General features: G+C 39.7%; 1 protein-coding gene across 14 annotated transcripts in view; it reads left to right on the top strand.

Moving 5' to 3' along the window:
- The window catches only part of RBPMS (RNA binding protein with multiple splicing), a 187,023-nt gene that overhangs the window by 78,246 nt on the left and 92,737 nt on the right, over nucleotides 1-16,040 (top strand). For all 14 annotated transcript variants that reach the window (XM_021074866.1, XM_021074872.1, XM_021074867.1 and 11 more), the window contains exons 3-4: nucleotides 366-404; nucleotides 1,908-1,970. In XM_021074866.1, the coding sequence (XP_020930525.1) occupies nucleotides 366-404; nucleotides 1,908-1,970 (102 nt within the window). The remainder of the gene's footprint in view (nucleotides 1-365; nucleotides 405-1,907; nucleotides 1,971-16,040) is intronic.

Here is a 16,040-nt window from a genome sequence, read left to right as displayed (position 1 = left end):
CAAGTCATCCTATGTGCTGCTGATTTTCCTAACTTTCCTAGTTCTATAAAAATGAAACAGACTCTATGTTAACATAGACACCATTTTCCTACCATAATTTCATGGGAAAAGAAAAACATAAATGCCATGAGTGTCAGGGCTTGATTTTTTTTTTTTTTTTTTTAAGGCCCAAGTGTGCAAAACATAGGCATATGTGTTGATCATGCATGTGTGTATAAAATTTGTTTTCTCACTTAAGAGGCATTTGTGAGAAGAGTGCTTAGTAGTTATAAAGGACTCATTTTCACTTGAGCAAAATGCTATTACAATTTGCTGCATTTTCCTATTCTTTTTGGGGGCTCTAAATTTGGTTCTTTGTTTTTCAGGGCTACGAAGGTTCTCTTATAAAGCTCACATCCAAGCAGGTAAGAATTTCACACGTGCACATAAATCATCACTTCTATTGTGAGTTAGGATTGACTTTCTTCAGGAATATTGCTAGGGCCAAACATTCTTTATTGCCATGAAGATTTGATTTTTTTTTTTTTTTAATTGCTGCTCTAAAATAAAGGGTGAAGTCAGTGATGAATTAGCACAAGAAAAAGATTTCTAACCCCATAGTCTCTAGCTAGGGTGTCTGAGACTGTCACCATGGAGGGCAAATAGAATGCATTCCACACAGTTATATTGGCATTGATCTGTATATTCAAAAGAAGTGATGAATTATCACCTATGTTCACTTTTATTGCCAATTCTTTCCTTTAAAAAAAATATAAGGTTAAACAGTTGGTAGGATTTGATGCTGAAGAATGATGCTCTCTCTCATAATAACCATAGGCAGGGTCCCAGGTCTAGGACGGAGCACAGAAGGTGCCAGATGGAGGTGTAGTAATCAGTGACCCTGATAGTTTCTGCAAGTGTCTTTAAGTTTCTAGCTATATCTTTTTTATCTTTTTTTTCTTTTTTTTTAATGCTGAGCAGCTAGCGTCCTCACTCTTAATCACTCTTCATCTCTTAGTACAGTGTTCTCTGTCCTCATAAATAAGCTATGTTTGTTGTAACCATCCTTCTGGACTGAAAGATACTGAGACCAAAGGAATCAGTTATTTTTATTTTATTTTGTTTTATTTTATTTTTGCTTTTTAGGGCCACACCTGCAACATATGGAAGTTCCCAGGCTAGGGGTCGAATCAGAGCTGCAGCTGGCCGGCCTTCGCCACAGACACAGCAATACCAGATCTGAGCCGTGTCTGCGACCTACACCACAGTTCATGCCAACTCCGGATCCTTAACTCACTGAGCAAAGCTGGGAATTGAACCTGAGTCTTCATGTATACTAGTCCAGTTCCTTACCACTGAGCCACAGCGGGAACTTCCAGAACCCCTCTCTTTAGTTGGAAGAGTATGGTTTACATGACTCATCAAACACAGGACTTTAAAAAGGCATCCCTTGGGAGTTGAGATGAAAATGTTCATTATATAATTTTGATCAGAATCCAGGGCTTTTATCATTGTGTCATTATATTCCTTGCACTTACAGTGTACCAAAAGGTGATTCGGTTCTCTTTCCATTTTAAAAGATGAAGAAACTGAGGTACAGTGAATTCAATTTAGGAAAGTAGAGCCTCTCCACCCAAGTTTTCCTCTATTCCCTTGTTCACTGCTGCTCACCTTCCAACCCCTTCTAGATTTTTTTTTATGATTCTCTTAATCTCCCAGCTGTGCCCTTGAAGAACCACCCTCACAACCCCTTTGATTCATGTTAGAAATTTGGCTAAGCCACTGAGTCATGATTCTTCTGGACTGGCTTTCTTATTTCTGCCCATTGCCTGTGGTTGTTTCTTTATCTTAGCTGTTCAGTTTGATATCACCTTTGACCCAGGAAAATCCCCTGATATTTTTTTTCTTATTTCTTTTTCTTTCCTTAGCCCGTAGGTTTTGTCAGTTTTGACAGTCGCTCAGAAGCAGAAGCTGCCAAGAATGCTTTGAATGTAAGTACTAATGATGTTAATTATAGGGGGTTTCCTTTTGAGGTGGTGGGGAGGGACAGAACCTCTTTGGACAGGAAGTCAAACAGAAGGACTGTGTGATAGCTTGATCTCACAAGGAGGGATTCGGTAATTCGCCTTCTAAAGAGATTTCTCATAAACTGGTGAGATGTCTAATATTAAATAACACTTGCCTCAGAGTTTCTGTCGTGGCTCAGCAATTAATGAACCGACTAGTATCCATGAGAATGCAGGTTCAATCCCTGGCCTTGCTTAGTGGGTTAAGGATCTGGCATTGCTGTGAGGTGTGGTATAGGTCGCAAACACGGCTCGGATCCCGAGTTGCTATAGCTGTGGCATAGGCTGGTGGCTACAGTTCCCATTCGAGCCCTAGCCTGGGAACCTCCATATTCTGCTGGTGAAGCCCTACAAAGACAAAAAAGCCAAAAATAAATAAATAAATAACACTTGCCTCTTCTCTAGCTTGTCCTGAAACACTCAAAATACCCAAACATGCAGGTCTCACTTTAATTCAACCCAGCCACATCCCATGATGGTGCACAGTTTAGTTTGGCCATCATTATACTCTCAATGGCTAAAAGCCAAAAATAGATAAAAAATCTTGGCTTCCTTAATGCAGGAGGTTTTTGTTTAAAATATATGGCTGAAAAAAAAAGTTGTAGTCTTTATTCTGATTAAAAAGTTGTGTATACTGGAGTTCCCATAGTGATTCAGTGGGTTAAGGACCTGACATTGTCTCTGAGAGGATGCGGGTTCAATTCCTGGCCTCTCTCAGTGGGTTAAGCATCCAACATTGTGGCAAGCTGTGGCATATGTTATAGATGTGGTTTGAATCTGGCATTGCCATAGCTCTGGGGTAAGCCAGTAGCTGCAGCTCCAATTTGACCCCTAGCCTGGGAACTTCCATATGCCACAGGTGCAGCCCGAAAAAGAAAAAATAAATAAAAACTTGGTTATACTGCTTTCTCAAAAGATATTCTGTGTTGTGATAGAATAAACGATAGTCAGCTGGAATTGAGTAGAGATACCAGTATTTGGTTTCTAAGCATTTTGTTTGCCATTTTTAAAGGCTTTTACCAGCCTTATTGGAGTATTTTCCCCCTTTAGTATGTTAAAAAAACAAAACATCTTAAGGGGAGCCAAGCCAAGAAAAGGTGTCAGGAAGCAGAATTTTGTTCTGACTGCTGAGAGGCCTGATCCTTAATGAGGAATCTTCGTGAAAAATCTGGCTCTATCCTTCTCCAGGTAGTTGGCCTAAGCAGCTGTGAATGGGGTTTGATGAAAGCTGTGGAAAGTGTTGAAGATGCTTCTTGAAAGGCAAGAGGCTATTTGGCTGGTTGTGTTCTGAGTGTTGGCCTCTGTGAACTTGTTGCTGTGGAACCTGCAGGTGTCTTGCCAGTACCTGGGGGCTAAGGCACCCCTCACCGAGGCAGGCTATAGGGGCTCTCCTGCCCTGGTGACTCAGGGCCCAAGGGAGAGGGCCTCCAGGAGGGTCTGTTCTCTTGCCATGATGGTGTCATTGTGACACAATCTTGAAAAGTTTTTATAAATTGGGGGGAAAAAAACGTATACACTCAGAAGAATGGTTTCGCTTCCTTGTTGGGTTTTTGGAAACATATGGGTACATTTTAGGACCCCAGGAGCTCCAAAGAGCTTAGAATTGTTTTGGATTTGGATAAGTGACCTTCTGGTGTGAATAACTGCTTAATCCATTCCTCTCCCACAGAACAAAATGTAAACCAATTATTTACATCAGTGATACACACTGAAGCAGTGTATAACTGAATATTTTGATATGAAAATGGTTTTATGATTTTTGCATTATATAGATACAACTAGAATCTTCTCAGTGTAACCATATTTTAAACTTAAATTGATTTCCATTTAGACAGTGTTTCCTTTCATTCTCACAGGTAGGCATCTTTCGAAAATGCAGAAATATCCTGGGTCCTTTGAAGTTGTTCGGTGAAGTTTTCACCAGGTCCTTTCCATTGTTGTAAAGGAAATGACAGCAGTTGAAGCTTGTTCACAGAATGGCCTTCCATTGCCTGACTTTGTCACTGCTCTGTGTAGAAACATGTCACCCACAATCTGAGAAACAATAGGCTTTTATAATGACCTCTGTTATCTGATGAAGGCATTCCCTTATAGGCTGGGTTGATTTTTTTTTTTTTTCTTTTTAAAGTTTACTTTTAGATGTTTAAATGGTCATAGTGGTGTTTCCCAGCCTTACTAAGCAGAGTATAGCAAACATCATTTGATTTTTTTCTTAGTGCCGAGGGTTATTTCATCACAGACAACACATTGAACCATGCTGTGATATTGTCATGAAGGTGTTTACGCCCAGCCCCATGCCAGCCGGCCTCAGATCATTGTTGCTCTCTTGTCCAGAGGTCTGGTTTTAGGTTCAGTGTTTGTTGCTTATGTATTAATAACGTGGGAAGAACACCAAGTAAAACAGGTCTATTTCTGTTCTACTCTGTAGATCGAAGAAAAGTAACTCTTAATATTTACCTGTGGAGTATTAAACATAGGCTTCCTTCTCCTCAGAGGTTTTCTTGTTGATACAGAGCATTTATTAAGCTCCTACTTGATTTCTTTCTCGATATTTTAAATTTTTATGTGAGAGTATTATAGGAGTTCCCTTGTGGTACAGTGGGTTAAGGATCCGGCATTGTCAGTGCAATGGCTTGGGTCGATACTGTGATGTGGGTTTGATCCCTGGCCTGGGGAACTTTCACATGTCATGGTTGTGCACCACCCATCTCACCCCCAAAGTATTAGAAGTTTTTGTACCTTACAAACTGTCCTGTTGTTTAGAGAACTGAGACCAGAGAGGCTGATGGCTCAGTCAGTAAGTGTAGGCTTAGAGGCCACCTAGAAGGAAGCCTACTGTGTCACTGTCCTGTCTACTTTATACAGCATCTTGCTGCTGGCTTGGTCCATGGAATGTTGCTGCATCTTTCTGGTGGCAATGATGGACTATTTAAATCACGTTGTCCAAGACAAATGGCCACAAAGTTTGGTTCATGACCACGGAGCAGCGTTTCTTATCTCTGCAGAGAAAATGGACCCGTTCAGGATAACATACTTAATCATGAAGTTGATGCATCTTCTCTGTGACCCAACACATTATGCTCTTTTCAGGATCTTGTCTTTTTGTAGCTGCACCCATGGCATATGAAAGTTCCCTGGCCAGGGGTCAAACCCGCATCTCTGCAGTGACCCGAGCCCCTGCAGTCGGATTCCTAACCTACTGTGCCACAGCGGGAACTCCAGGATCATCTCTTCTAATCGTTGAATTTAAAACATATGATGTTCATAGCTATTACAAAATTTCTCCTTAGGTCCTTCATCCAGGCTTCTTATAAAAACTTCTCCTCACATTCCTTTGGGGGAAACGTCTCATGTTGTAATGTTTTGTTTTGTTCCACTATTGAGAAACTTAAGCCTCAATCCAGTAAGTCCTTCTACATAGAATGGTTCACAGTGTTATGAAACACTTGTCTGTGTTTAGAGCTACTCTTCTTGTTTCTCTGTCTTGATTACTGTCTGGTTCAGTTAATTAGTGTTAATAAGTCTTTTCCCAAAATGACTTTTAAAATGATTTTTAAAATCCGTTAATTTGCTTCCATTTCTGGATTATGCTTTAGTCAGTTTGAGAATTCAATCTGAGCATATTTTTCCGTAAAATTAAGTGGTAACACTGAATTTGTATCAGGGAGCTAGTCAAATCTTCTAAAGTAAATACAGTATATTTTGGTCTTATAGCACAATCTCTCAAATTAAGCTCTAAAAAATCCCAAACTCAGAGTTCCCTTCAGGCTATCTGTGGTACCATTACTCCACATGATTAGAAATCCCCATCCATTCTTTAACCTGACAGCAAAATATTTAACCTATCCTTTACCCTCCACACATTTATAATTTGTCCCAGCAGTTTTTCCATTTTCCATGCTAATGGAGGGGGGAGCTGATAACCCAAACTATTATTGGCAAGGTATTTTTAGGATTTGTTTATAATGTTGGAATGTATATCAGATACATGATATCGAGAGTTATAGTCTGGTTGAGTGAAAATTTGATTTGTGGAAATTTTAAGAAGAAACAGGGCCGTGAGCAGAGGTGGGAATAAGCCATCTCTGGCTATTCCTGCCAACTGTGAAAACCCCAAGATTGCCATGGTTGTGTAGCTAAAAATCATGTTTTCATAAATAAGAATGATCTGTAGTTAATTTTAAGATCCACAAGGCTGTTGGGGTCCCTGCTTGTGTACAGTTCTTTAACAGGCATTGTCTTAGGCTGGTGTTTGAGATTTGTTCATCGAAACTACTTAAAAAGGTTGGTGTGTTCTGTTGAGTATATGTGCCATTCTGATCGATCTTCCTACTCCCCAATAAAAACTCCTTATTGGCCAAGGTTTTCTCATAGGCTTTATTACAAATGTGTTGGAACTAGAGAAGTCTGATCGCAATCAAACTGTGTACGTTACTACAAATTGCCTTCACAACTAAACATTGTTTAGGCAAGCACAATAATTTGCTTTAATCTAGACTCACTGTTCTGAGTTCTAATTATCGTTGCACACACACACACACCCACCACTGGGTTCTTTTTAAAACGAGCTTTATTGATGGAGTTCCCGTCGTGGCGCAGTGGTTAACGAATCCCACTAGGAACCATGAGGTTGCGGGTTTGGTCCCTGCCCTTGCTCAGTGGGTTAACGATCCGGCGTTGCCGTGAGCTGTGGTATAGGTTGCAGACGGGCGGATCCCGCGTTGCTGTGGCTCTGGCGTAGGCCGGTGGCTACAGCTCCAATTCGACCCCAGCCTGGGAACCTCCATACGCCGCGGGAGCGGCCCAAGAAATAGCTAAAAAGACAAAAAAAAAAAAAAAAAAAAAAAACTAGCTTTATTGAGATATAACTCCCATACTATACAATTCACTCATTTAAGGTATACAATTCAATAGTTTTTGCTATGTTACATTATTTTGTAAACTTCTGGAAAAAATATATATAACAATTTGACATTTCAATGATTTTTGTTAAGTGTGCACTTAAGTTGCATTTGTACATTCACCATGTTGTACAACCATCCTCTTACCTATTATCTGTTTATATTTTTTCGTCATTACAGACAAAAACTTTGTTAACTATTAAGCAAACCTCCCTATTTCTCCTTTCCTCTAGCCCTGGTAAAGTCTAATTTGCCTGTTTTAGATAGTGAAATAATTTGTCCTTTTGTGTCTGGCTTCTTTCACTTAGCATAAAATTTTTATGATTTATCCTTATTGTAGCAGAACATCATTCCTTTGTAGGGCTGATTAACTTTCCATGGTATAGATATACCACCTTTTGTTCTTCTCTTCACCTGTTGATAGACACCAGGGTTGTTTCCACATTTTGGCCGTTGAGGATACTGCTTCAGTGAACACTGGTGCGCAAATATGATCGAGTCCCTGTTTTTCAATTTTCTGTTTTTCATATATCTGCGGGTGGTGTTTATATTTTTAACTTTCTGAGGAATATCCAACCTTTTCCATATTGGCATTACCATTTTACATTGCCACCAGCAATGTATGGGGGTTCCAGTTTTTCTTGTTCTCCCTAATAATTGTTATTTTCTGTTTTGTTTTGTTTTTTAATTATAGCCTTCCTACTGAGTGTGAAGTGGTAATTGGTTCCTTGATAAATACTTTTTGACAAATTTCTGTTATTTATTTATTTATTTTTAGGGCTGCGCCTGTGGCATATGGAAGTTTCTAGCCTACACCACAGCTCACAGCAACACCTGAACCTTAACCCACTGAGAAAAGCCAGGGATCGAACCTGCATCCTCAGGGATACTAATTGGGTTTGTTAACTGCTGAGCCACTGATGGGAACTCCTTTGACTAATTTCAATAGTAATTTGGTTTCTTTTTGTATCCCACATGATATAAAATAGTGTTTCTTTTAATGAATATAAGTAACATTTCTGTGATGGCAGCTCTAAGTAAATGGAACTGTTACCCTTAGTTTACCTATTAATAAAAGGAGAGGGAGAGAGTTCCCATTGTGGCTCAGTGGTTCACGAATCCAACTAGGAACCATGAGGTTGTGGGTTCGATCCCTGGCCTTCCTCAGTGGGTTAAGGATCCAGTGTTGCCGTGAGCTGTGGTGTAGGTCGAAGACTCAGCTCGGATCCTGAGTTGCTGTGGCTCTGGCGTAGGCTGGCGGCTACAGCTCCGATTAGACCCCTAGCCTGGGAACCTCCATATGCCAAGGGAGCAGCCCTAAAAAGCAAAATAAAAAAAGAAAGAAAGAAAGAAAATGAAAAGGAATTGAGGATATATAGTATAAAGTTATTTCTTAGGTATTGAAGAAACTTACTCAACAAAGGTTTGTGGTGAAAAGAATTTTTAGAAAAATCTTTGGAGTTCCCGTCGTGGCGCAGTGGTTAACGAATCCGACTAGGAACCAGGAGGTTGCGGGTTCGGTCCCTTCCCTTGCTCAGTGGGTTAACGATCCGGTGTTGCCATGAACTGTGGTGTAGGTTGCAGACTCGGCTTGGATCCCGAGTTGCTGTGGCTCTGGCGTAGGCTGGCGGCTACAGCTCCGATTTGACCCCTAGCCTGGGAACCTCCACATGCCGCGGAGCGGCCCAAAGAAATAGCAAAAAATATATAAATAAATAAATAAATTTAAAAAAAAGAAAGAAAAATCTTTAATTTGTAAGAAAGCATGTTGAAAAGGTATTGATAGTGTCACATGTTGGAAAAAAAAAAAAGCACTCCAGAAAAATTTTACTTTCTCCAGCTCCATAAATTCCCAGCATTGAAAATAAACACTTTATATCACAATGATTCTTGCACATAATTTCTGTTTTGTTGAATAGCTTAAGCTCTCCAACCATAGTTTTTAAACACTTGTATCTAATTCATTATTCCTATACCAGGTTTCTCACCTGTGAAATCAGGATATTTTTCGTTTCCAAAAGTGTTAAAGGGAAATTAAGCAAAAACAGTTGCAACTGTTCTAAACGTGAAGCTATGCCGTGAACATACTTTCTCTGTCAAAAGTTGTAGCCATAAAGTGCTGCTACAAACTCTTGAGGCCAGAGGGATTCCAGGGCTCTTGAGGCAGGTACTGGCCACACAGATGCAGAACTCTGGACAATGGTCTCTGTTTCGTGTATCACAGGTTTTCCTGACAGTTTGGTGCAAGTTAGGACTTTTGATCTTAATATTTGTGCAGCTTGTGAGTTCGGTGAATTATTTCCACTAAACAAAGCTTTTCACATACACAGGGCTCCAGATGGCCTGTCTCAGCCCCTTGCTCACCAGGCACCATGTCAATATGTTTCTTATCAGTTTTGAATTTTTCTCCCTACATTTCTTTAGCCTATTGCTCAAAGTAGTAGAAGAGGCCCAATTAGCATGATCCCAGCTGGGACTTTTGGATGGGAAATATGCACGCCTGCCAGATGAGATCATGAGGCTGATCTAGTGTTTATCTGTTAAATCTGTTTATAACTGCTTACTCTTGACTTGCTATTCCAAAGCAGCCATTTGACGTCACTGGGTTGGGGAGTATGCCTGTGCCAGTCTAGAGCCGCCATAACGCAGGGTTCTTGGACTCTTTTTTCAACAATTGGGTGCATTTTGAGGCTTGACACACAGCTTAATCCTACTCCCCTCTCCCCATGACACCCCTGGCAAAGGAAATAGACCCTTTGGGTTGGGGGAGGGGCGGCTGTGCTCCTCTCTGTGTTATAATTTGGGATTGTTCTAAAACCTCCTAGGATGGTGCAGCACATAAAAGTTGTTCTGGGGTGTTCCTTTCGTGGCTCAGTGGAAACGAATGTTCCTAGTATCCATGAGGACCCAGGTTCAATCCCTGGCCTCGCAGTGGGTTAAGGATCCTGTGTTGCTGTGGCTGTGGTGTAGGCCAGCGGCTACAGCTCTGATTCGACCCCTAGCCTGGGAACCTCCATGTGCCATGAGTGCAGCCCTAAAGAGACCAAAAAAAAAAAAAAAGGGGATTGTTCTGAAAGAACAAATGAAGATGAATGTGAGGAATTTGCTAAGTTCACAATCAGAGTCTTTGCCAGAAGGAAAGTAGGTTATTTAAATCTATGAAGCATTCACAGAGGAAAATAGGAGACAAAATGCCAGCAAAAGAAATCCTAAGGAAGTTTGAAGAAGGAAAAGTAGCTGGGAATGTTATTCGCATCATCCTTTCCCAAGGAAATAGGCGAGAAGAACTACAGGTTCTCGCCCAGAAACTTACGTGTATTCCAGTGACAAGTAAGTGTGGAAATCTTGAGTTTGCCCAGCTTTTCCCCAGGTAAAACAGTTCACCACATACTACATGGCTGTGTGAAACCGCCCTCAGACTTTGCTTTGTGGCCTTTTCTGAGGATCTGCTTGTTTAAACTTTCGACCCTCTTTTAAAAACGCTATCTTATATTGACCTTGCCCTTTCTCCAGGGCTCTTCAGGTATTTCAGAAATGCCAGGAATCTGTTGGCCCCTATTGTAAATGAAAGTAGAAAATATAGTTAGTGTTCATGGAGCCTGTAGTGCAAGGAATGAGTTATTTGGTCCGAAACCAAGTAGTTTTAGAACCAAGTATCTGATGCCTAACTCACTGTCTTTGTTGTAAAAGCACTCCTCGACTTTCTAATGAATGATCAAATACGTCGTAATGACGAGGGACTTTAGATCTCCCTTCCATGTTGGCTTAATGTTTCTGATTATCTATTCAGATAGGAACTTTGGTCCTCAGAGCTGAAGCCCTTTGTCTTCCTCTGTAAGTAGAATACATTAGAACATTTTGAGTTCCCGGTTGAGTTCCATTTTGAGTTGGCTCAAGTGGGTTAAGAACCTGTTGCTGTCTCTGAGGATGCAGGTTTGACCCTGGCCTCCCTCAGAGGGTTAATGATCTGGCATTGCTGTGAGCTGCACTGTAGGTTGAAGATGCAGCTCAGATCTAGCATTCCTGTGGCTGTGGCATTAGGCTGGCAGCTGCAGCTACATTTTGACCTGTAGCCGGAGAACTTCCATACGCCGCAGGTACGGCCATGAAAAGAACAAAAAATTAAAGAAAAATGCACTAGAGCATTTTAAAGACTTAAGGAGTAGGGTAGGACTAAACACCCTTAACGTGGAGTAGGTATTCTGATGGGTTATTCTACTCTTATTTCCTTGTACTTAAATACAATATGTCTTTATTTATAATTAAATGGAAAGTTTTTTGATGTTTCATTAGACTTTAATAATTATTACGTGGAAATGTTAAAAAGAGAATTACAGAGTCAAGGGTTTTTTGTACATAATAAGGAGAGGAAATAAATACTTGCAGAATATGAAAAATACATCTAATGTATTATAAATATGGGAATAGGAGGAATAGAAATAACACAATTCATCTAGAATCTTAAAAATAATATGTCTAAAAAGGCTAATTTTGATAGAAAACCCCTAAAGTAATTTTTAAGACTAGAATTTCTCCTCTAAAAATGTAATGAGACGTTTCAATACAAAACAATTTGAAGTTCCTGTGTGGCACAGTGGGTTAAGGATATGGCGTTGCTGCAGCTGTAGCGCAGGCCACACTGCAGTGCAGGTTCAGTTTCTGGCTCAGGAACTTCCATGTACTGTGGGTGTGGCAAAAAAAAAAAAAATTTGAAAAATTAAATGGTACCCAGAGTAACATTGACATTACCTAAAAGAATGTAAATTTGGAGCTCCCTTCGTGGCTCAGTGGTTAACGAACTTGACTAGGATCCATGAGGACGTGTGTTCAAGCCTTGGCCTCACTCAGTGGGTTAAGGATCTGCATTGCTATGAGCTATGGTGTAGGTTGCAGATGCAGCTTGGATCTGGTGTTGCTGTGGCTGTGGTGTAGGCCAGCAGTTGTAACTCTGATTCGAGCCCTAGCCTGGGAAATTCCATATGTTGTGGGTGTGGGCCTAAAATAGCATAAACAAATAAAACAGACCGATTAAGAGGTAATATATTTGTATGCCAAAAAAATTAATTTAAGAAAAAATGTAAATTTTTTTTTCTAGCCATTGTGGCAAGTTAGTTTTAAAGATTAAGGTTTAAAAATTTTAAATCCAAATTACTCCATAAAATTCAGTTGGGTAGAAAATTCTTACCGTTAACTGGTAACCAATGGTTCTCTCATATTTTGAATTATTTAAATCTGTCTTGTTCTTTATTTGCCTGTCACAAGATATCACTCAAAACTGAGTGGATGAGTAAACACACAGAACTTTAAGTTGGAAATGTATTATGGAAAGTGAAAATAAGCTTAGGTGGAAAGGAATTCACATCATATGCCTAGATCAAAGGCGCACAAAGCAGCCAAGATATAAAAGTGTTGTTTCAGAGTTCCCGTCATGGCTCAGTAGAAACGAATCTGACTGGTATCCATGAGGATGCAGGTTCGATCCCTGGCCTCACTCAGTGGGTTAAGGATCCAGCATGGCCATGAGCTGTGGTGTAGGTTGAAGACGAAGCTCAGATCCCGAGTTTCTGTGGTTGTGTTGTAGGCTGGCAGCTACAGCTCTGATTGGACCCCTAGCCTGGGAACCTCCATATGCTGCAGGTGCGGCCCTAGGGAAAAAAAAAAAGACAGAATAAGTAAATAAAAGTGTTATTTCTACACTTTGAAAAAAAGGAATACAAATTAGAATTCACATTATTACAATATAATTTTTCATAGAAGTTTGGCGTTCATTTAGAAGGCCAATATAATGTGCAAATAAAGGAAATTTAATAGAGGCCAGCAAAAGACACTTCGAGGTTATAGGCCATAGGTAAACCTTAGTGAAAAAAGCAAACAACCATGTTATGAAAGGGCTCTGGCTATCTTATACATCTTAGAATACTAAATAAATGATTGACAAAACAAAGGGAGGAAAGTCTTTTGGGCTTAAAAAAGTCTGTGGTAAGAATTTTGACTTTTACCAACACTTCAGTGTATCTTTTTGGTTTATCTGAGGTGGGGGTGTTCACCAAATTCTAAAAATGTACTTAACACACATCCTAAAAATAAATTTTAATTTACTGATATCAAAAATATACTGTGCATTTGATTTATGAGGGTGGTTTTTTTGGTATTTGTGCATAATATTAAATGTGTACCCATGAAAAGGTCCTAAAGCTCTAAACGGTGGCTGAGAAGGGAGCAAGTTTTGCGTGGTAACCACTTACCGTGTCTGGGCAGGGGCTTTCTGGTCAAAAGCAGTGTCGTAATTAGGCTGACCTGGCTCACGTCCAGGTTCTGCCACTTAATTCAAGATTGTTCTCAGAGCCTAACTTCTTTTATTAATACTCTTATAGTAACTATCACAAAAGTAAAGAGCATCAAATTAAATGAGAGATTTTTTTTTATAGCCACTAGCACTCAATAAATGGTAAAAATGCCCATAATTGATGGTGATGGTTTTCACAAAGAATTGGTTTTAATTTCTTAACTCCCCTTTTCTACAGTGATTTAGAAATACTTTCGGTGGAGTCCCAAATTCTGCTGGGTTCAGAATACTTCTGAACATTGATTTGTATTCCAGTATGACTACTGGTAAATTGCTTCATCAGTCCTTCCTTAGAGCTTTTCCGGGAAACAAAGCAACGGTGTTGTCCTTAATATTCTCCAGTCTTCAAAATACTGTGAGCCCAGTAGGCACACCCCTCTCCCTTTTATTCCCTTAGGCTAACCATGTACATGTCTTTCTCCATTTCAGATTCCAGTTGATACTGTTTAAAACCTAAGACCCCCACATCAATTCCGTAAAAATTAATTTCTTTAATAGCTAGTGAGATTCTTGAGACGTTTGTTTTTTGTTTTGTTTTTTGTTTTTTGAGGGGTCTAGACAATCCTTTTAAAGAATGAGAAATTCAGCCTCTGCCTCATCAGATCACCAGTAAGTGGTCTTGGTGATGCATTAGAGTGGAGGAAGAGCACTGATTAAAGTTGCTCAGAGGTGAGATCCATTTGAACTCGCTTTATTTTGGCTCCCTGTGCAGCACAGGAAGTACTTTGCAGTGAACTTCCGAAGTTTGGACTTCACTGTTTACATTCTTTGCAACTAACTCTTGCCTAAGCCCCAAATTCTTGGTTGCAAAGCCCTTGCGAGTCATTTGATGATCTGTGCTAGGTTTTTTTTTTTTTTTTTTTAAACAAATTTAAGGAGCAAATGCTACTTTCCTTTTCAAACTTCTAAGTTTTTGCTGCATTCAGTAGAACAGATTTCCCACCCATGGATTGATTGATCTAGCCATGATTTATCTAGTTTGTCAGTGACTGTGAGGAGCAAATAACTTATTGGTGAAGATGCATTTACGTTATTATCCTTTGTAAATTCAAGAATATAGCATCACTGACTTTTTAAAAGACTTTAAATTTTTAAATGTAACACAGCCTGTCTAAAGACTATTATCCTGATGTATAGCTTAAAAATCAATAACTAGGATGTACATCATCTTGGTATTTAACTTTGTTAGTATTACCCTAAAATTGGTTATCCAATTTGGGAGAGACCCCTGGATCCCACTGGGCTGAGGGATGTTCTTTGCTGATTAACTGAAAAGCAGAACAGGGCTATAAAACTATACTGGGAAGCCTGTTGTGGGCTGTGTCTGATCTTTCAATGGAAGGCTTTTCAAAATGGTTTTCGGAAGTTTAGGCTGCTGTCTTTTTTCAGTGGTGGAATTTGTTTATATCAACACCGTGCTCCCCTCATCACTCCTTTTCCCTTCTATGCCAGCCACTAATCAAGACTCAGAGTAAGGCAGAGCCTCCTTGCATCTCGCACAAGTGTCCTATCTTAATAAATCTATTTCTTGCCTTTAAAAAAAAAAACAAAAACAAAACTCAAAGTAACCTTAGCAGAAGGATCTTCACAGCATATCCAGAAAGTAACGATGGTTGCTCAATAACCTCACAAGCATGTTAGGTGATCCTTTTTAAAAGGAGAGTGTGTTCTCTTGCCTCCCACTTCACAGGTAGGATTTATTCTTCATGTGCTTTTCTCCATGAACACAGAAGTAGTTGGTCCTTATAATTTTGAGACTCTTAATAGTGCAGTATTGATCATTCAACGTATCTCAGAGTTCAGAAAGTACTTAAATACGTACAAACACACATGTCCACTGTTTTATTCTTCCTGTTAGGTGCAAAAGCAGGTCAGGTTCCTTTTTTCAATAATTAGAAAACTAGTGCATCATTACTATGATTCTTTTCCTTGAAGAGTTAACACCATCCTTGAAACTCTAGTCTCAACTCCAGTAAACCTTTAAAAAAAGACCAAGTCGTCTATTATTGATACATTTAGAAACTCACCCCTTCCCAGTTTAATTCTGGGTTTTTGTGTTTTGCATAAGCTGTATGAGCTCATCTGGCCTTAATGAAAGTGATGCCTTCAATTTGCCATCACTAGGAAAAGAAATTTAAGCTATCTTTTTAGTTGTAATTAATTAGAATTTGATCATAAACACCTTTGCTTTTTCGTCAGATATACTACTTGACCAACAGTGTATATTTTCTAGACTGACTGGTTTAATAATCTAGACTATGGCAAGGAATGGTGTTGTAATTTCTTTGTTTTCTTTTTTTCTTCAGTGCCAGACTCGCTGATTTATGTGGCTCAGAGATGAACCACATAACCTAGAAATCACTCATATTGACACAGCTTGGTTATCCCTTAAACCATGGCTCCCTCTTTATTTTTTGCTGTCTCTTTATTCCCTGCATTTTTGTTGTAACAGGTTGTGGAGAAGTATGGGGGGAGGTACTTGGTTGAGGCAGAACGCCTTTGTTGATTTCTCAAACAAGTTAACCCTCAAAATTCTGAGGTTTTCTGGTGTCCAGGGAGGGAACAGACGTCAGACTAGATGTCACAGATCAGCATTAGGAAGATATGGGCCATCAAAAGTTTGTAGGTTCAGGGACCTGTGGTGGCTCAGCGGATTAAGAACCCAGGTTCGTGTTGGTGAGGATGCAGGTTCAATCTCTGGCCTTGCTCAGTGGATTAAGGATCCGGTGTTGCCACAAGTTGTGATGT

The sequence above is a fragment of the Sus scrofa genome, chromosome 15, assembly GCF_000003025.6.
Source record: "Sus scrofa isolate TJ Tabasco breed Duroc chromosome 15, Sscrofa11.1, whole genome shotgun sequence".
Taxonomy (NCBI): Eukaryota; Metazoa; Chordata; class Mammalia; order Artiodactyla; family Suidae; genus Sus; species Sus scrofa.
This window is presented reverse-complemented; position numbering and strand designations above follow the sequence as displayed.